This window comes from Hippichthys cyanospilos, chromosome 10 (genome assembly GCF_059441005.1).
Source record: "Hippichthys cyanospilos isolate Australia breed blue-spotted pipefish chromosome 10, RoL_Hcya_1.0, whole genome shotgun sequence".
NCBI lineage: Eukaryota > Metazoa > Chordata > Actinopteri > Syngnathiformes > Syngnathidae > Hippichthys > Hippichthys cyanospilos.
The window spans coordinates 7,047,777-7,067,663 of NC_142378.1; the positions used below are offsets into that span (position 1 = coordinate 7,047,777).

At 42.7% G+C, this 19,887-nt stretch overlaps 2 protein-coding genes and 20 non-coding genes across 23 annotated transcripts; all 22 read left to right on the plus strand.

Annotated features, from left to right (window-relative positions):
• The first annotated feature begins 90 nt into the window (after nt 1-90).
• btf3l4 (basic transcription factor 3 like 4) lies at nt 91-2,760 on the plus strand. Its single transcript, XM_088426474.1, has 6 exons — nt 91-211; nt 442-503; nt 1,321-1,434; nt 1,502-1,703; nt 1,983-2,042; nt 2,149-2,760. Exons 2-6 carry the CDS (start codon nt 450-452, stop codon nt 2,193-2,195), a joined length of 477 nt encoding a protein of 158 aa, XP_088282600.1. The 5' UTR covers nt 91-211; nt 442-449; the 3' UTR covers nt 2,196-2,760.
• A 765-nt stretch (nt 2,761-3,525) lies between these two features.
• On the plus strand, nt 3,526-19,303 carry zfyve9b (zinc finger, FYVE domain containing 9b). 2 transcript variants are annotated; one of them, XM_088426498.1, is made up of 16 exons: nt 3,526-3,692; nt 6,000-6,592; nt 6,683-6,782; nt 6,903-7,105; nt 7,737-7,848; nt 8,170-8,292; nt 8,370-8,525; nt 13,975-14,199; nt 14,330-14,412; nt 15,326-15,430; nt 15,506-15,656; nt 16,497-16,577; nt 16,946-17,108; nt 18,144-18,249; nt 18,319-18,498; nt 18,790-19,302. In XM_088426498.1, the coding sequence occupies exons 1-16, from the start codon at nt 3,629-3,631 to the stop codon at nt 18,949-18,951; spliced, it is 2,607 nt and encodes an 868-aa protein (XP_088282624.1). In that variant the 5' UTR covers nt 3,526-3,628; the 3' UTR covers nt 18,952-19,302. The 2 variants fall into 2 exon arrangements, with proteins under 2 accessions (XP_088282624.1, XP_088282623.1); XM_088426497.1 differs by having other exon boundaries at nt 3,529-3,692; nt 5,997-6,592; nt 18,790-19,303.
• On the plus strand, nt 9,159-9,230 carry trnap-agg (transfer RNA proline (anticodon AGG)). Its single transcript has one exon. It is a non-coding gene; the product is annotated as a tRNA-Pro (tRNA).
• trnap-agg (transfer RNA proline (anticodon AGG)) lies at nt 9,355-9,426 on the plus strand. Its single transcript has one exon. It is a non-coding gene; the product is annotated as a tRNA-Pro (tRNA).
• trnap-agg (transfer RNA proline (anticodon AGG)) lies at nt 9,521-9,592 on the plus strand. The gene has a single exon. It is a non-coding gene; the product is annotated as a tRNA-Pro (tRNA).
• trnap-agg (transfer RNA proline (anticodon AGG)) lies at nt 9,688-9,759 on the plus strand. The gene has a single exon. It is a non-coding gene; the product is annotated as a tRNA-Pro (tRNA).
• Nucleotides 9,884-9,955, plus strand: trnap-ugg (transfer RNA proline (anticodon UGG)). Its single transcript has one exon. It is a non-coding gene; the product is annotated as a tRNA-Pro (tRNA).
• On the plus strand, nt 10,080-10,151 carry trnap-agg (transfer RNA proline (anticodon AGG)). Its single transcript has one exon. It is a non-coding gene; the product is annotated as a tRNA-Pro (tRNA).
• trnap-agg (transfer RNA proline (anticodon AGG)) lies at nt 10,246-10,317 on the plus strand. Its single transcript has one exon. It is a non-coding gene; the product is annotated as a tRNA-Pro (tRNA).
• trnap-agg (transfer RNA proline (anticodon AGG)) lies at nt 10,493-10,564 on the plus strand. The gene has a single exon. It is a non-coding gene; the product is annotated as a tRNA-Pro (tRNA).
• trnap-agg (transfer RNA proline (anticodon AGG)) lies at nt 10,688-10,759 on the plus strand. The gene has a single exon. It is a non-coding gene; the product is annotated as a tRNA-Pro (tRNA).
• Nucleotides 10,854-10,925, plus strand: trnap-agg (transfer RNA proline (anticodon AGG)). The gene has a single exon. It is a non-coding gene; the product is annotated as a tRNA-Pro (tRNA).
• On the plus strand, nt 11,021-11,092 carry trnap-agg (transfer RNA proline (anticodon AGG)). Its single transcript has one exon. It is a non-coding gene; the product is annotated as a tRNA-Pro (tRNA).
• On the plus strand, nt 11,188-11,259 carry trnap-agg (transfer RNA proline (anticodon AGG)). Its single transcript has one exon. It is a non-coding gene; the product is annotated as a tRNA-Pro (tRNA).
• Nucleotides 11,384-11,455, plus strand: trnap-agg (transfer RNA proline (anticodon AGG)). Its single transcript has one exon. It is a non-coding gene; the product is annotated as a tRNA-Pro (tRNA).
• Nucleotides 11,550-11,621, plus strand: trnap-agg (transfer RNA proline (anticodon AGG)). Its single transcript has one exon. It is a non-coding gene; the product is annotated as a tRNA-Pro (tRNA).
• Nucleotides 12,078-12,149, plus strand: trnap-agg (transfer RNA proline (anticodon AGG)). The gene has a single exon. It is a non-coding gene; the product is annotated as a tRNA-Pro (tRNA).
• trnap-agg (transfer RNA proline (anticodon AGG)) lies at nt 12,244-12,315 on the plus strand. The gene has a single exon. It is a non-coding gene; the product is annotated as a tRNA-Pro (tRNA).
• On the plus strand, nt 12,576-12,647 carry trnap-agg (transfer RNA proline (anticodon AGG)). The gene has a single exon. It is a non-coding gene; the product is annotated as a tRNA-Pro (tRNA).
• Nucleotides 12,742-12,813, plus strand: trnap-agg (transfer RNA proline (anticodon AGG)). The gene has a single exon. It is a non-coding gene; the product is annotated as a tRNA-Pro (tRNA).
• On the plus strand, nt 12,909-12,980 carry trnap-agg (transfer RNA proline (anticodon AGG)). The gene has a single exon. It is a non-coding gene; the product is annotated as a tRNA-Pro (tRNA).
• On the plus strand, nt 13,621-13,692 carry trnap-ugg (transfer RNA proline (anticodon UGG)). The gene has a single exon. It is a non-coding gene; the product is annotated as a tRNA-Pro (tRNA).
• Nucleotides 19,304-19,887: the final 584 nt, after the last annotated feature.

Genomic DNA, 19,887 nt, shown 5'->3' on the forward strand with positions numbered 1-19,887 from the left:
TATTCCACACAATATGCGAAGTAGATGCAATGCGTTTGTTGATGTAATACTGACACCATCCAGAAGAGGGCAGGATATCTTTCAAAATGACTCAATATGTCGTAGCGAAGAAGAGAATAACTCCATATTCATTTGTGACTAATACAAACGTCTTCCTAATAATCTACATTTTTTTCTAAACCCCCGCATGCCTCCGTGGAAGCTTGTGCAGGTTTGAGTATTCGACATTGCAGCGCTTAAGTGTGTGCCGTGTTACGGAAACGTCTGTTAGGGAATGTTTTGTTTTGTTGTCGTGCTCGCGGTAGCGCTACACTAAAAGGTGGAGCTAATAGCTCGCCTCATGTCGCGTGTATTATTCTCATAGTAATTTATAACAATTGGATATTTGTTAGCATGTGCGCTCTGGTCATTTGGCTTCAGCTACGTGTTGTCTTACCGCAGGTAACGAGATGAATCAGGAAAAATTGGCCAAACTTCAGGCCCAAGTGCGGATAGGTGGAAAGGTAAGTGCGAACCCGGAAGTTAGTCTTTCTCCAGAGGTTTCTTAACCTTCATTGGGCCAATCTCAACACATGCATTACGGTTCTCACTGAAGTGTGCACGTATCGTTCGAGAGCGCAGATTACAAACATGCAAAATGTGCTGACTTTAAAGTAGAGTAAAAACTCAGGCAAGCTACACGCTTGGGTTTGCGCAATTTGGCAGGCCATACAGATCTGCTGCGCATGCGCACAAGGTCGCTAAGTGCGGTCACTACATCAGGACAAAAGTACGTAATTTAGATGATAAATTAAAGGTATTCAAATAAAATATCTGGTAATTAAAGTTTTGTCTTTAAACGTTTTATCAACACAGGAGTTTTACTGATTATTGTTATTTTTAAGAATAAAATAGAATGCATTTATTGTCTTTGTACAGGAAGTATAAATGTATTTTGCAGATGTTTTTGGTGGAATTCAGAAGGAATTGTGGGTAATATGTTTCGGTTTAGTGCCAGTGGATGCGGGCTCAGCTGAAGTGTACTTGTAGAACAATGGCTGACCCTACAATTAGGGGCACCAGAGCGGAAGGCACACCACCAAACGTATGCTAATAAAAGTCTATAAACTGAAATATGTCCATCCAATATTAACTCTAAAAATATGATAAAAAACTACGTATCTTATTCCAATTTAATCATGTTTTTTGGGTTACAATATTATATGAATAAATACTAGCCTAATAATATAATGCAGTTCCAACAAAATTGATTATAAATGTATCAATAAGTCAAAGTACCACACAACCACATCAGACCAAAACATTTTTGCATGATTTCAGGGTTCCGCGCGCAGGAAGAAGAAGGTGGTACACAGAACCGCAACAGCGGATGACAAAAAACTTCAGAGTTCACTGAAGAAATTGGCCGTCAACAATATCGCCGGGATCGAGGAGGTAAATACTACACAATGTGGATCTGCAGAATTTTGGTATAACTGTCATTGTGGCGCCCCCCTCTTAGGTCAACATGATCAAGGACGACGGGACGGTGATCCACTTCAACAACCCTAAAGTGCAGGCCTCTCTGTCGTCCAACACCTTCGCCGTCACGGGCCACGCCGAGACCAAGCAGCTGACCGAGATGCTGCCGGGGATCCTCAGCCAGCTGGGGGCCGACAGCCTGAGCAGCCTGCGAAAGCTAGCCGAGCACTTCCCTCGCCAAGGTGGGTTGGTTCATCTACACAAATGCTTCTCATTTATTTTCACTCATATCAAAGTGCCTGAAAATTAACAAAAAAAAAAATCATCATTTGATTTAGAAAACAATGTTGACAGCAACTTTGATTCTAACCCCTGCACAGAAATTGATGAGTGACACAGCACCACCTAGTGGTATAGGTGTGCAATTACACTACACCCCCTTGACAGCTCACCATTACTTTTATGTTCTTTTCTCTTTACTTATAGTGTGAATCGCTAATATTCTTCATTCTTTATTACAGCGCTTGACAGCAAAGCACCAAAAGTAGAAGACATTGAGGAAGAGGATGATGATGTTCCAGGTAAGTTTTTTTTTTCTGGAAATTGTAACCGTCATGTATGGGAACTTGGTACATATATGCTACTATTGTTGCCTAAAAAAAACAATTTCGTGTTGTTGCTGGGCAGATTTGGTGGAGAACTTTGATGAAGCATCCAAGAATGAAGCCAACTGACGACTGCGCCAAAATCAGAAACGCTCTGCAATGTTTTCACCTCTATTGATCTGGACATATCAGAATGGACACACATTAACGCAACAGACACCGCCCTCAGTCCAAGTTGACTGACTGGATTTTAAAAGAAAATGAGACACATTGGTAGTTGTTTAAAACTTATTTGTTGGTTTTCGGGATGGGCGAGTACCAATACCAGGTATCCGATACTGGTATCAGCCCTCTACAATAGGAAACTAAAGGCTTACGTGTCTTGACAGGTGCTCATTAAGATACAATATCTGTAAAAATGTGTATTAAAAAAGTAAAAATTCCATGTCTTAAAGAAAACGTTATCATAGACATATAGCTTTTTTTTTTTAAGAATTATCAGTCTTTTTTGGGGTGGGGGTGAGGGGGGTGGGGGGGGGGGTCCATGTATCAAATGTGCCAGTGGTATCAGTACTTGGGAATGGTGCCTACTTAAGAATTGAGTACTTGTTCTGGTATTGGGCTGAAAAAGGTAGTGACAAACATCCCTTGTTGGTTTGTTTTTAAAACAAAATAAAGAAGATTAACATTTGGAGAGGTCCCAGTGTCATCATTGACAATTGAAGCCTCAAAAAGAGTTCATAAGCGCACAGCCAGAAACGTTTGCTGTACCCACCATCTAATGAGTTACATTGCAGTATAGTATACAGACAATAGAATCTTTAGCTACCCTGTTTTATTAACAGGAGATTGCAAGTTAGTCTGCATGTGTTCACCTAATTTGCTGTTGCTTATTTCTAATGGATTATTTACAGAAAACAAAAAAAACTATGCTATATAGCTGCTTTATTACAATTGGAAACTTCATTTGTAGTGGTATCTTTAGGCATAATTTATTCAGCAACTTCAGAAGATAGAGTAGCATCATCTGTTTTGTGGTCTGTAAAATATTGTGAGGTGTTCCACAGGGCTCAATTTTAGGGCCTCTGCAATTTTCATTATACTGTGCTGGATTTTGTATTAATAAAGTATGACATATTTCTTTCCAGTTCTATGCAAATGAAAGTCCCGCGAAGAAAAAGTGTGCTTTCTCCCGTAGTCTACTGCATAGTACAGTTGTCAACACGCGTAGCTGACAGAGGAAATACTGTAGAAAACCCTGCAATCGACCCAAAATAAAAAAAAAAACTGTTAGTGCCATACTAACTCCAATCACCAAGATCTAATTCAAGGGAAAGCAGGCTGTGTGACGTCATAACTCCCTTGACGCAATAATGGCCCATTCTGCACATACTTCTCATTTCCTCCTCCTTTCGAAAATCTGCAGAGAAACACAAGTGGGGAGGGAGTGGGGGGGGGGGTCGCTCACAGAAGGGTAGAGAGGCAAACCCCCACCTCCCTCCCCCATTTCCCTTCCCCAAGTCATCACCATCATTTGCTGCTGATGCAGCTTGTGCAAGACAATGTTGAAGTTGTTCTCGGCGCGGGACGACGACAACGAGAGCCTCCTGGGGGGCATCGCAGAGGGTGAGAAGTACATCTTCGTTTTTCTTTTTCTTACTTCATCCATGCTGGCTTTGCATGTGCGTCATGATGACGATGATGATGATGATGAGGCGTGAAAAGCGCCGATGCAGCATGTATGCACCACTCGCGTTTTCCTCCCCCCGTTGTTGATCCTCACAAACAAATCCGACCGCATCAAAAATATCAAAAAGGAAACGGGCTGTCCCGTTGGCGCTCGCTCACTCTGCCGGACGGACGAGTGTCGCATTGGCGAGCTCGGCGCGTTTCCAGTCGGATTGAACTCAATGCGTCACACGCAACCCGCAGCAATTACGCCTCACACTTTTTAGCTCCATATCGATCCAGAATACGATGGGAAGGTGATAAACCTTGATGAGATTTCTTCACGCAAAAACACGTGCAATTGTTATGAATCATATCCCCTCCCCTTTGCCATGTGCGTTAGTGTGTGAGGATGTAGTCTGTCATCGTGAATGCGTTTTGACGTGTGATGACTCGCTAAAAAGAAAAATGCGTTGGAAGGGAGTTTTTACGCGTTCAGTTTCTACAATGCGGAGGCGAATCCAGCGCAAGAGTAAATCAGATTAGGAACCTCGTCCGGATTTTTAATTTAGTCTAATGCAGAGGTTCTCAAACTTTTGGGGTCTAAGGGGAGCACTTAGAGAAACGCCCTATCCTGGAAGAGTTGAATGCGAATATAATTTAATCCCAAAATCCGATCGAGTCATCCCAATCTCACAGTATCTATTGTAGTTTCAGTTTTAAAGGGGTATTCAACCACATTCACTTTTTATGATGATCTTGTACGTGGCTTCGTTTCAAACTGAATCGCAATCTCAATTTTAAACTCGGTTTTTGTTATTATTTTAAATTTAACTTTTTACAGTATTTTAAATCTTGACCTAATACATAATTTTGGTATTATCAAGTACATAATCAGTTATAGCAACTGCAATCATAATTTAAATCTCAGAACTAACTTTATTCTCATTGCAACGTTTAATTTTAAATGTTAAATGTTAACATACATGAACTAAATCAATTGTAACTTCAAATTGAATTTCCCCATTTTAATCACAACCTCAATTCTAATTTTGCTGTGAATTCAATCTTTCTCTGGTGTAATGTGCTAATTTTGGGATGATTTCTAAAATTGATGATAATTTAAAATAATAAATGTATTAATCATAATGACAGCATGAAACGCGGGCCTTTAGCCTCAGTTGTAATGCTAATTATAAGCTCAGTTTTATTGTATAGTAATTTTAGCCATACATTAATTTTACACCTGAATGCAAATCTTATTCTTAATCCAAACCACATTTGTTTTTTTTTTTAAATCCTGCACCAAATGTGCATTTTTGCATTGTCATTCTTTTTGCATCAGTCTTACTGTACACATCGGGTGATATCTTTCTGGAGGTGACTTTTGAGGGAGCTGATGTTTCATCTCACAAACCTCTCAAGAACGACCTCCAGATGATTCAATACATGCACTTTAATGGCCACTTAGTGAGCGTCAGCCTTCCTCCCTTTATGACCAGTTATGCAATATGTGGCCGGTAGATGGATGGATGTATGGATGGATGTATTGATGGAATGATAATTATGTAATTATGTTGGAGGGATGGATGGAATGATAGTTATGTTGGGGGGATAGAGGGATGGATGGATGGCTGATAATGAATGGATGGATGATAGATGGATGGATAATTGGATAGATGGATGTTTAGATGATGGGTGTAGTGCTAATTGGATATAGATGATGGATGGAGGCATAATTGGATGGATGTACAGATGATGGATGGCTGAATGATTGGATATATGGAGGGATGGATGATAATTGGATGGGAGGGTGTATAGAGGAATAATTGGATGGACGGATGGATGGATGATGGATGGATAATTGGATAGATGGATGGAGAATAGACGATGCGTGGTTGAATAATTGGATGGATGGATGGATGATAAATTGATGGATAATTGGATAGATTGATATATAAATGATGGATGGAGGGATAATTGGATGGATTTATGAATAGATGATATGATGGATGGATGGATAATTGGATGGATGGATGATTGATGGAGGATATATGAATGGTTATTTGGATAGATGGATGTAGATGATGGATAATCGGATGGATGGGTGAATAGATGATGGATGGATGGATGATGGATGTCTCAGTAGGTTTTCAACCATCCGGGTTCTTTTAAATCCGCAGGCTGAGTCGATGCAGATGGACTCTTCTTTGTTCTGTTTCTCATTTTTTCTAAAATACTCACGATATGCTCTTCTTGAAGCAGATGAAGGAGACAACACATCCCTTAGTGACACCAAGCTGCCCTGGCTAAGCAGACCTTATCTCCTGGTCCTCAAGGATGCAGGCGACATGTCCAAATCCGGGCAAATTCCATCAGAAATCCCTTCGTCCAAATCCCCCTCGGATGAAACGGGCACGCCGTGTGAAGAAAAACCTCCTGCAAAGATGCTCCACGTGGAAGAAGGGGGCTGCATGGTGACCCCATGGGGCGAAGGCCAGGACGAGAAGCCTCCCGGCCCTCTGGTTCTGAGCCTGGCGCAGGGGGTTACAAAGCTGAAGACTTCCAAGGAGGACTCTGTGATCGAGGAGAAGGAGATGGAGGAATCCAAAGACCTCCAGAGTCATCTTAAAGATTGTGTATCCAATGGGGGAGAAGACGGAAAAGCCTCAGCGTCCTCCCCGGCCAATCCGGACAACGAGTCCGGACCGGTCGGCATCCTGACCAAAGATCGTGCCAGTGCCTTGGGGGAGGTCGCCCCAGTCTGGATCCCGGACGCCGAGGCTCTGGAGTGCATGAAGTGCGGCGTCAAGTTTACGTTTACCAAACGGAGGCACCACTGTCGCGCCTGTGGCAAGGTGAAGCTCGTGTTCCGGCCCATTAGGCGTTTTCGGCAATTTTGATGTCATTCAATATATGTGTGTGCATGCGCACGTGTGTGTCGTCAGGTGTTTTGTGCACTTTGCTCCGGCCTGAAGTTCAGACTTACACATCTGGACGGCAAGGAGGGGCGGGTTTGTGTTTCCTGTCATTCAACCCTCATTAAAAGTGAGCCACTTATGTTTGATTTTTTCAGCCCACTGTTTCTTTTTTTTGTTTTGTTTTGTTTTTTTGGACGGGGTTTGGAAAACGGTCCAACAAGAACAACAAGTGGCATCTCCTTTACAGGCACGTCACCGAGGGGGAAAAGGAGGGTGTGGTTCGCAGACCAGATCCACATCGACAAGCAGTCCGAGTCCGCCCCAGCCACCCCGGTCAGAGGGCACGCTTTTTCGCCGTCGGTTAGCCGAGCGACGCGAAGCGGGATGGCCAAAGGTTCAACTGGGTCGCCGCAGCTTCGCAGAGCCTCCAGGCCACATGGGGGCGCTAATGTAGGATCACTGAATTGTACTCCTATCAATCTTCGGTGCGATCTCCAATAGTTGCTTTCAATTATGTTTAAAATACAAACTAGTACCGTCAAGCGATTAATAGTTTTAATAGCAATTTTCATAATTAACCATGATTAATCATATTTTAAGAAGCTATTTTGTATGAAGCTCCATGTTACATGTTAGACTCTAAAAACAGGATCAAAAAATGATTGATCCAATATTCAGGTCAATTTGACACAATATCCTGTTGTTTTTAACACATACACACACACACACACACACACACACACACACACACAAAAGCTTGGTTGCCTTTCACAAAATGACACAATTTGGGGGTTATTTTGTGTGTAAAACCCAATAAATTGAGTCACGAATATTGATTTTGTCATTTTATGAATTAGGTTCAATCCAAGTGTTTTTAGAGCGTAATCTTACTTGCGGATCTAATCTAAAAGTCCATTTTCTGTTTCTACTAAATCCTGATCTGCAGTTTAGATGCAACTTCATTCTTTATCGTGATCTAAATGGTCTCAATCCTAATCTGATTTTTTTATTTCAATTTTTAATCTGTTTGAGGGCCACATTAAGTCTTAATGTTAATATTACATGTCTCTCCCTTTTCCAGGAGGCGTGTGCTCCTCGAAACTGGGGAACGTCCACTCTAGTGAGCAGTTCGGCGAACCTCATCCCGCCGGAAGGCTTGCCCCCCATCCTCACCTCCACAGGAGTCAAAGGAGGTACTGGGGTTACTAATTCGAATTGTTACTCTTTGGAATTTAATCTCGGCGAGTCCTTGAGAAAAACAAACCCATTTGTGTATTTTTGTGACCTAAAATGCCACAATGGCATTAAAAAGAGATAAAGCAGTTATTGGTGTCAAAGAAGTATGCTTAATGTTGCTTGACCTTGCGAATCGACAGAACAATTGCATGGTGATTTATTTTCAAGCAGCGTGAATGTTTTTGAAGGTCCTGCAGATAATAAGGCCAATATCCGAATAATTAGATGTTTGGGTGCCCTTCGCATGTTTAAAACACTTTAATCTGGTCTCTCCTCAGATTACACCGTGGAGGAGCGGCCTTCTGAGACGTTGCTCATACAAGAACTGGAGAGCGGTCGCTCTAACCCTCTGGTGTTTGTCCTCAATGCCAACCTCCTCGCCATGGTCAAGATGGTCAACTGTAAGGAGTTGTTCTTCAGTTTGTGACCACCATCGCACCTGTTTTACACTTGATCATGTTCTATGGTTTTGGGACAGACATTAACAGGAAGTGTTGGTGCGTGACCACCAAAGGGATGCACGCCGTGGGTCAGGTGGAGTTGGTGGTGCTCCTGCAGTGCCTGCCTGAGGAGAAGAGCTTCCCCAGGGAAATCTTCAGCCACTTTGTTCAGCTGTACAGGGACAGCCTCACAGGTGAGGACATTTCATTTGGGACGCTGAGATTCATAGGCTTGTCCTGTGGGGCTAAAACCATGTGGCTATTCTTAATAACATGTGGTGTGTTGTTCAAGTGGAATGAACATCGCTTTGAAAGCCTCAGGCTCAACTCCAGGGCAACCCCATCTTGAGCTACCCTAGAATGAATAGTAGTAATGACCAGTAACAATAACCGAGGCCTGAATTAGATGCGATCTGGGTCAAGGGTCGAGATCACAATCTTTAAAATATCTGCATTAAAAGGAATAATGCTCTTGTCCAAGGACACATAGTGGTCCATGTGACAAGACTTGTTGGTCTCCTGCAGTGGTAGGATTGTTGCTTGGGTGCAAGAAGTCCCGGGTTCAACTCATCATTATACCTACCTCATATTAATCGCTCTTGAATGTGGTCACAAATTGTGGCCCATACAGTATGACAAGAAATTTGGCCATGTGGCTTGATGGTCTATTGGTGTAATTCTTGCTTAAAATGTGTGAGAGGTCCCTGGCTCAAAACCCAGACAAGCCTACCTGTCTGTCTTGAACGAATTGCATGTTGAATGAATTCATCTACAATACCGTGTGGTGGGCCATGTGACAAGAAACTGGGCCAGTGTCAGGTGCATGAGGCTTGTTGGTCTAGTGGAATGATTCTTGCTTAGGGTGCAAGAGGTCCCGGGTTCAACTCCCGGACAAGCCCGTCTTTAGAGTATCTGTCTTCTACAAATATGGTGGCCCATGTGAATGAATTGCCTGTTGATTGCTTCTACAATTCCGGGTGGTGGCCCATGTGACAAGAAACTAGACCAGAATGTGTTGAATGTGGCTTGTTGGTCTAGTGGTATGATTCTTGCTTAGGGTGCAAGAGGTCCCGGGTTCAACTCCCGGACAAGCCCATCTTTAAATTATCTGTCTTGTACAAACTCCATCCTAGACAAATACCATGTGCTGGCCCATGTGACGAGAAACTGGGCCAGAATCTATTAAAGTGGCTTGTTGGTCTAGCGGAATGATTCTTGCTTAGGGTGCAAGAGGTCCCGGGTTCAACTCCCGGACAAGCCCGTCTTTAAATTATCTGTCTTGTACAAACTCCATCCTAGACAAATACCACGTGCTGGCCCATGTGACGAGAAACTGGGCCAGAATCTATTAAACGTGGCTTGTTGGTCTAGTGGAATGATTCTTGCTTAGGGTGCAAGAGGTCCCGGGTTCAACTCCCGGACAAGCCCGTCTTTAGAGTATCTGTCTTCTACAAATATGGTGGCCCATGTGAACGAATTTCCTGTTGATTACTTCTATAATTCCGGGTGGTGGACCATGTGACAAGAAACTGGACCAGAAAGTGTTCAATGTGGCTTGTTGGTCTAGTGGTATGATTCTTGCTTTGGGTGCAAGAGGTCCCGGGTTCAACTCTCGGACAAGCCCGTCTTTAGAGTATCTGTCTTCTACAAATATGGTGGCCCATGTGAAGGAATTTCCTGTTGATTACTTCTATAATTCCGGGTGGTGGACCATGTGACAAGAAACTGGACCAGAAAGTGTTCAATGTGGCTTGTTGGTCTAGTGGTATGATTCTTGCTTAGGGTGCAAGAGGTCCTGGGTTCAACTCCCAGACAAGCCCGTCTTTAAATTATCTGTCTTGTACAAACTCCATCCTAGACTAATACCACGTGCTGGCCCATGTGATAAGAAACTGGGCCAGGTTCCTTAAATGTGGCTTGTTGGTCTAGTGGTATGATTCTTGCTTAGGGTGCAAGAGGTCCCGGGTTCAACTCCCGGACAGGCCCGTCTTTAAATTATCTGTCTTGTACAAACTGCATCCTAGACGAATACCACGTGCTGGCCCATGTGATAAGAAACTGGGCCAGGTACCTTAGATCTGGCTTGTTCAAAACTCCATTCTAGACAAATACCATGTGCTGGCCCATGTGACGAGAAACTGGGCCAGAATCTGTTAAATGTGGCTTGTTGGTCTAGTGGAATGATTCTTGCTTAGGGTGTAAGAGGTCCCGGGTTCAACTCCCGGACAAGCCCGTCTTTAGAGTATCTGTCTTCTCCGAATATGGTGGCCCATGTGAAGGAATTGCCTGTTGATTGCTTCTACAATTCCGGGTGGTGGCCCATGTGACAAGAAACTGGACCAGAAAGTGTCAATGTGGCTTGTTGGTCTAGTGGTATGATTCTTGCTTAGGGTGCAAGAGGTCCCGGGTTCAACTCCCGGACAGGCCCGTCTTTAAATTATCTGTCTTGTACAAACTGCATCCTAGACGAATACCACGTGCTGGCCCATGTGACAAGAAACTGGGCCAGATCGCTTAGCTCTGGCTTGTTGGTCTAGTGGAATGATTCTTGCTTAGGGTGCAAGAGGTCCCGGGTTCAACTCCCGGACAGGCCCGTCTTTAACTTATCTGTCTTGTACAAACTCCATCCTAGACAAATACCATGTGCTGGCCCATGTGACGAGAAACTGGGCCAGAATCTATTAAATGTGGCTTGTTGGTCTAGTGGAATGATTCTTGCTTAGGGTGCAAGAGGTCCCGGGTTCAACTCCCGGACAAGCCCGTCTTTAAATTATCTTTCTTGTACTAACTCCATCCTAGACAAATACCACGTGCCGGCCCATGTGATGAGAAACTGGGCCAGAATCTATTAAATGTGGCTTGTTGGTCTAGTGGAATGATTCTTGCTTAGGGTGCAAGAGGTCCCGGGTTCAACTCCCGGACAAGCCCGTCTTTAGAGTATCTGTCTTCTCCAAATATGGTGGCCCATGTGAATGAATTGCCTGTTGATTGCTTTTACAATTCCGGGTGGTGGCCCATGTGACAAGAAACTAGACCAGAATATGTTGAACGTGGCTTGTTGGTCTAGTGGTATGATTCTTGCTTAGGGTGCAAGAGGTCCCGGGTTCAACTCCCGGACAGGCCCGTCTTTAAATTATCTGTCTTGTACAAACTGCATCCTAGACGAATACCACGTGCTGGCCCATGTGACAAGAAACTGGGCCAGATCGCTTAGATCTGGCTTGTTGGTCTAGTGGAATGATTCTTGCTTAGGGTGCAAGAGGTCCCGGGTTCAACTCCCGGACAAGCCCGTCTTTAGAGTATCTGTCTTCTACAAATATGGTGGCCCATGTGAACGAATTGCCTGTTGATTACTTCTACAAATCCAGGTGGTGGCCCATGTGACAAGAAACTGAACCAGAAAGTGTTCAATGTGGCTTGTTGGTCTAGTGGTATGATTCTTTCTTAGGGTGCAAGATGTCCCGGGTTTAACTCCCGGACAAGCCCGTCTTTAAATTATCTGTCTTGTACAAACTCCATCCTAGACGAGTACCACGTGCTGGCCCATGTGACAAGAAACTGGGCCAGATCCCTTTAATGTGACTTGTTGGTCTAGTGGAATGATTCTTTCTTAGGGTGCAAGAGGTCCCGGGTTCAACTCCCGGATAAGCAGGTCTTTAAATTATCTGTCTTGTACAAACTCCATCCTAGACGAGTACCACGTGCTGGCCCATGTGACAAGAAACTGGGCCAGGTCCCTTTAATGTGGCTTGTTGGTCTAGTGGAATGATTCTTGCTTAGGGTGCAAGAGGTCCCGGGTTCAACTCCCGGACAAGCCCGTCTTTAAATTATCTGTCTTGTACAAACTCCATCCTAGACAAATACCATGTGCTGGCCCATGTGACGAGAAACTGGGCCAGAATCTATTAAAGTGGCTTGTTGGTCTAGCGGAATGATTCTTGCTTAGGGTGCAAGAGGTCCCGGGTTCAACTCCCGGACAAGCCCGTCTTTAAATTATCTGTCTTGTACAAACTCCATCCTAGACAAATACCACGTGCTGGCCCATGTGACAAGAAACTGGGCCAGATCCCTTTAATGTGACTTGTTGGTCTAGTGGAATGATTCTTTCTTAGGGTGCAAGAGGTCCCGGGTTCAACTCCCGGATAAGCAGGTCTTTAAATTATCTGTCTTGTACAAACTCCATCCTAGACGAGTACCACGTGCTGGCCCATGTGACAAGAAACTGGGCCAGGTCCCTTTAATGTGGCTTGTTGGTCTAGTGGAATGATTCTTGCTTAGGGTGCAAGAGGTCCCGGGTTCAACTCCCGGACAAGCCCGTCTTTAAATTATCTGTCTTGTACAAACTCCATCCTAGACAAATACCATGTGCTGGCCCATGTGACGAGAAACTGGGCCAGAATCTATTAAAGTGGCTTGTTGGTCTAGCGGAATGATTCTTGCTTAGGGTGCAAGAGGTCCCGGGTTCAACTCCCGGACAAGCCCGTCTTTAAATTATCTGTCTTGTACAAACTCCATCCTAGACAAATACCATGTGCTGGCCCATGTGACGAGAAACTGGGCCAGAATCTATTAAACGTGGCTTGTTGGTCTAGTGGAATGATTCTTGCTTAGGGTGCAAGAGGTCCCGGGTTCAACTTCTGGACAAGCCTGTCTTTAGAGTATCTGTCTTGTACAAATATGGTGGCCCATGTGAATGAATTGCCTGTTGATTACTTCTACAATGCCGTGTGGTGGCCCATGTGACAAGAAACTGGGCCAGAAACAGTTATATATGGCTTGTTGGTCTAGTGGTATGATTCTTTCTTAGGGTGCACGAGGTCCCGGGTTCAACACCTGGACAAGCCCATCTTTCAAGTATCTGTACTGTACAAATGTGGTGGCCCATTTGAATGACTTGCATGTTTATAACTTCTACAATGCCGTACGGTGGCCCATGTGACAAGAAACTGGGCCAGAAACTGTTATTTATGGTTTGTTGGTCTAGTGGTATGATTCTTGCTTAGGGTCCAAGAGGTCCCGGGTTCAACTCCAGGACAAGCCAGTCTTTAAAATTATCTGTCTTGAATAAATTGCGTATTGACCAATCCCACATGGTGGCCCATGTGACAAAAAACAGGCCCGTATGGTGTTACATGTGACTTGTTGGTCTAGTAGTATGCGTCTCTCTGGGTGCGAGAGGTCCCAGACAAGTCCACCTTTAAATTATCTAGCTTATATTGAACTGCTGTTTAATGCGGGCCCAAATAGTGGGCCATGTGACAAGATATTGGGACATAGTCCATTACATGTGGCTTGTTGGTCTAGTGGAATGATTCTCACTTTGGGTGTGAGCGGTCCTGGGTTCAATTCCCAGACAAGCCCAACTTTCATTGCTAACTTGTGACCTATGGGGCCATACTTAGTTAGTTATGCATTGCTGTACTATTAGAATGATTCTTGCTTTGCAAGTAAGTCCTTCTTTAATACATCTACCTTTGAATTCATGCATACGTATCCCATTACAATGCAACATGACCCAAGGGACAAAAAATAGGGTCATATGCAATTACATTTGGCTTGTTGGCACTTAATACCTGCCACGGATTTGTAAGACCTTGAATACGTCCCTGTGCGTCTCACTCCAAATGTCCTTTTCACTTTCAGGGAAGGTGATCAAGCACCTTTCATTATCGCTGTTCGGCAGCCGTTTCCTGGGCAGCGATGAACATGCGGGCCTCTTATTTGTCCGTCCCACTCGTCAGTCCCTCCAGGGTCTTCCATTGCCCAGCCAGCCGTACCTCTTTGGCCTGCTGATCCATCGGGCGGAGGTGGTGTGGGCGAAGACGTTCCCCCTGCGTCTCATGCTACGCCTGGGTGCAGAATACCGATGTGAGTTGGCACCTCCACGGACACCTAAGCAAAATTTCACTTGGGGGCATTAATTACGATTAGGGTCCTGTTGTGATTGCTGGTCCATATGTGGGTCTTAGGTTTCACTTTTTTTTTTTTTTTTTTGCAGTTTACCCTTGTCCTCTGTACAGCGTGCGCTTTAGGAAGCCTTTGTTTGGAGACATAGGCCATACAGTCATGAGACTTTTAGTGGTGAGTAGTTGCAAGTTCATTGGATGTAACTAATCAAAACATTTCTCAACATGGAAGAAATGGAATTAATTTGGCTAACCTTCCTACCAATGTTTTTTGGTAGCGTATTTACTAAGGAAAATAGCACGGAATAATTATCTTCTTTGTTTAAATAGTAGCACTATATTAGTGATACTAATTAGCCACTTTCAGCTGTATAAAGTTAATGTTTTGTCGACAATTTGATGATTAATTTTCATGTACAATTCATAACTTTAAAAACAAATTTTTGCCAAAAGCTGAAAATGACAGAAAAGCACATGTACTCAGGCTCAGGTAGCAACCAATCACAGCTCAGCTTTTGAAATTCACATGACCTAACCCAGAAAACAAGTGAGCCATGATTGGCCATTACCTGAGACTTAATAGTGTGATGTCATTGACAGCAAGCCTTGACAGCAAGTGTGAAAAAAAATTGTTATTGAAGTGTACATGAAAAATAATTTAGTCTTCAAACCAAATATGAACAAAAATAACATTTTTTTTTCTGCTGCAAATGGCTAGTTTAGTATCCCTTTAAGAGAATGAATTAATTCATTCATTAATTGCAGCTCCTTCTGGTATATTGTCATGACTTATTACCTGCTAATATTATTAGTTGTTTTTATTATTAGTCGTTTTTTTCAGAGGATAAAGAATATGCACCTGTGAGTGATGTTACTGTATATTGTTTGTCTACATGTGTTGCTGCACCATTTCACTCTAATACCTGTTGCTGATTTAAAAGGTGTGGATACAATTCATTAGCCTGTCTATGACGTTTCACATTATGTGTTAGCATTAAGCTAGTGAACTTGAGGACATATTTATGATGTTATTTGGCATTCCTTCTAGAATTCACACCACTTTGCAAATATCCTTTTATCCTTTGCAGGATTTTAGAAATTTCCGTTATAGCCTCCCATTGGTCCCGGGACTCACGGTAGACCTGGAGGCTCAGAGGACCTGCATAAAAATACCACGAACCGGGTACAATGAGGTGAGATGTTTTAATTATTTGCGGCGCCGTTTTGAAAATATTTTTGTTGACAATTCATGTTTCCTGTCACCTCAGCTGATGAAGGCCATGAACAAGTGCAACGAGCACGTTCTGGCCATGGGGGCTTGCTTCAACGAGGAAGCAGACTCTCACCTCATCTGTGTGCAAAGGGAGGACGGCCAGTACCAGACGCAAGCCATCAGCATTCATAACCAGCCACGTAAAGGTGACCAAGCACTGCTTCAAATTTTGGATTGGAAAAACATTAACAAAAAAAGTTTGCAAACACAAAAACAACATGGATGCAACTTAAAACAAAAGCGAAACAAAAAGTACTGAGGTGAAAGCTGCACTGACCAAATGCGCCACTAGAGGGCAGGACTAATAGGCAAAATACAGTAGTAATAGTGAGTATTAAAAAAAAAGAGCGGGTATTAATATGGCCCAGTTTTTTTTCTTATTGAATTAATGTCAGTTTTATGTTTGCAATGTTTTTTTTAAATACGTTTTTCTTTTAATCTTTGTATTTCTTTGTTTGCAGGTGTTTTAATCTTAGTGTGTTTTTTTTTTCTCTTTTAATTTTCTTCCATTTCGGTTTCGTGATTGCGTTTTTTTTTGCTGCGTTATTATATATGCCTTTTCACTGTATTCCTGTTCAACTTATAACATATTATATATTATGTAATTAAACTCCAGGTGGCAAGATAAACGACTGGTGAGCATATGTGCCTCCAATTACAGCTATTCAGAGGTTAAATCCGGGCTACAACAATTCCTGTCTGATATTTGTGTGTTTTCCTTTTACCTGTGTGGGTTTTTCTAAGAAACTCGGACTTCCTCCCACATTCCAAAAACATGCATGGCTGACAAATTGGAAATTGTCCCTCAGTTTGCATAGTTAAACAGCTAAATTGGTCAAATGTATCCAATTTTTTTTTTCTTAGTCAAAGTTGACCAATATATTTTTAGGATATAGCCACATAAATAGATTACCCGGGCTACATGTGTAATTTGTTTACAAAAACTGTTCAAAACCTATATTTGCCTTTTTTCTCCTCTTCTCCAGTGACCGGATCGTGTTTTTTCATATTCAGCAGTGCACTGAAAGCAACTGCAGGTTACTTTGCCAAGTCTAGCATCGTTGAAGGTAACACCATCCACGACACTGAGAACACCTCTGACTTAACCCATGTGCGGTATATTTTTATCATTTTTGGCCCATTTTTTCCTCACATCATTCTCGCAGTATTTTAGCCAAGGGATGGCACACTCCTGCTAATGTGATAACTAAGTGATTGTGCAACATAGCATGTCACCATCTGGGTGAAATTTCAGCTCCCTACTGTCTTCTTTCAATGCTTTCCTTCTGTTGTGAAATGCCTTGGATGTAAAGGACCCGCACAATTGGTTAATATTTACACTCATCCACATAGTTCATATACTACAGTCCTTCTGTGTCAATTTTGACAAATTTATTGTGTGTGTATGTGTGTGTGCCGCCCCTCCCGCCACCAGATGGGCTAATGGTACAGATTACCCCAGAGACCATGGCAGAGTTGCGCAGGTCGCTCCGGGAGATGAAGGACTACGCCGTCACCTGCGGCCGCGTGGACCGAGTGGACAGCCAGGAGCTCGTTTGTGTGCAGTGGGTGGAGGCCAAGTGCGCCCTCAATAAAGGGTGGGGCGCCGCCACCTGCTCGCCGCTCATTGCTCTGGATCCACATTGTTTATGAAAGAGCCTGTAAATCATTTTTTTTTATTAATACCAAAATGAATCATTAACAGGCTTGCAAATATGGCTACCTGTTGAACTCGCGTTTTTTCAGCGTATGCCTCTGAGGTCCTTTGTCCGAATCACATTTGTACATTAGAGTAAGAGCAAAAGACACCACATGATGGCGCCAAACCAAAACTTTTATTGCTTTGCTAATGCCACGGCGAAAGACTGGTAAGCACGACTGCCTCACAGTGCGGAGCCAGCAGGTTCAGTTCCAGCTCCGGCATTCCAGTTTAAAGTTTGCAAGTTCTCCCCGTGCCTGCATGGATTTTCTACAGGTATTCCAGTTTCCTCCCACATTGCAAAAACATACATGGGAGGTATCTTAAACATTCTAAAATATCCTCAAGTGTATTTATGAGTCTGAATGGTTGTTCATCTATGTGTGACCTGTGATTGGCTGGCAACCAGTTCAGAGTGTACAGCGTAAAAACCAGTTGTGATAGGATCCAGTATGCCATTGATCCTCATTAGGAATCAAGATATTGGTTGGATGGATGGATAATGCGACATGAGCGATGATAAAATGATTCAAGAAGCTTCCTTTGGACAAAAAAAGTGTTTTGGCACCATCTTGTAGCATCTCAGCAATGAACAGCGCTATTTGGAAGTGAAATGGGGACATTTGTTCAGAGAACAGCAGTGCTTGTTAGGTATCTCTGTGCCATGGAACTGTTGAAATGAGGTGTGGAGCTTAACTTAGATAATTGTAGTGTTTTGGTTTCACCTTCTTGTAGGTTTAGCCAAAATAAGCATATTGGTGCTATCATGCGTCATCTTAAGGCCAAGGGACTATATTGAAGTTAAGGAGTTTAATTTTGATAAAAGCAGTGTTTTGGTGCTGAAAAACTATGCTGAACTGAGTAGGAGAATTTTAAAAGGGAAAGTCAAGTCAAAAATATTCTTTAAAATAATATGCTTTATGTGTGTTCGCAGGGTTGTGAGCCCCATAGATGGTAAATCCATGGAGTCCATCAGCAGTACAAAGATGTTCCAGAAATCCGAATACAAAGAAAATGGGAAGATTATCCATTGGACAGAAGTATGTTGGACTCTTTATCAATTCATTATGTTAAAATTATTTTTACTATTTACTTCCAATTGTGTGTAGGTGTTCTACCTGCAGAGGGCCGAGCCCCCAAAAGGAATTGCGGCCAACGTACCAGAACACAACCGGCTGATGGAGCGGATCGCCAGGGCTTTTTGCTTGGCGCTGTGTCCGTACCTCAAACTCCTCAAGGAGGACGGCATGTCCAAGTTGGGGCTTCGTGTCACCTTTGACCCCCAGCAGGTCGATCTGACACTTCTTTCGTAACACCTGCGCATTCCGTTTAGAGAAACAAAACAAGACCGACATTACAAAGATAATAAATAACCTTGACATTTGATTGGCGCTGTCAGAGAGGTATTTGTTTTTCAATATTTGTTTTAGTAATTTGAGTCTCATTCCAACAGCGGTTTCTAATATTTGTCAGTCAACTCCACGAACGGGGGTAACAACGGAATGCCATCGAAGTATGATAGAAAAAAAAATATTGAATATGTATTTAGTGCTTTGTGTATTTTTTTTTGTCAATTTTAGGTGGGCTTCGTGGCAGGCAGCAACGGGCACCTTCTCCCCCCGCAGTACCTGAACGCCCTGGACAGCACGCTCATTCCAGTCATCCACAGCAGAGGGCGCAAGAGAGGCGACGAGCCCATAGTGATGGAGCTCATCTTTTACATCCTGGAGTACATCACGTAGAAGTGCCACAAATCTAACACTAGTCGCAAATTTTTCCCTCATCGGGAAAATCCACTCACGAGGACTAAGGTTTTTACTCGTAGTGGTTTTCTGAGCTTACCCAGCAGCAACGTGGGTATCAATCAATCAACCAAGAAATCAAATAAGCAAAGCATTAGTAGCAACAGCCACAGCTTGTGTGGGAAAAAAATAAAACCTTTAACATGGGGGCTGCTAGTTTAAATCAAAGAGAATGACTTAGCCAATAGTGAATGCACATGGAATGAATGCTTGAAAGATGTCCTCAAATGGAATGTTCTTAATTGTCAGCCTGGAATTAAAGTTTGAAACGAAAATGACTTGTCTCTTTGAAGAAGGATGTTTGCAGAGCAAATCTAAATTATGTTTCTGGCTCAATTTCAGAATAAAATGCACAACGTTTAGTTTGACCAAGTCCACACTTTTGTACCCCTCCAACTGAAATAACATTTTTCGTTCAGTGTTTCAGTACTTTTTGCATAACTTGCTAACTTACAAGTTGGCTAAAAAATTACTGTTGCTGAGAAACATGTAGTGATATATTTGGAGGACTTAAAATCATAAAGGATGTGTGGAAATTTTAATAAAGTCATAAAACCATGCATCAAGAACACCCTGAAACAAAAGTTTGTAATTCAAACTAAAAATGTTAAAATAATTTGATTAAAAAAAAAAACACGACACTCATCTCGATAATTAGATTTAAAAACCTACCCAATTCATAATTCGAATTATTTTCCAATTAATTTCAGATAGTAACTTCTATAGTATTTTATTAGAAATTAATGTTCAAATTTAAAATGCCTAAAATTCCCTCATGTTACCCCAAAGAAAATGAAAGTCCACACCTACACAATACCAGGTTTTGTGACATAGAATCTGAAATTAATCTCCAATAAAAAAAAATCATTGTACGCA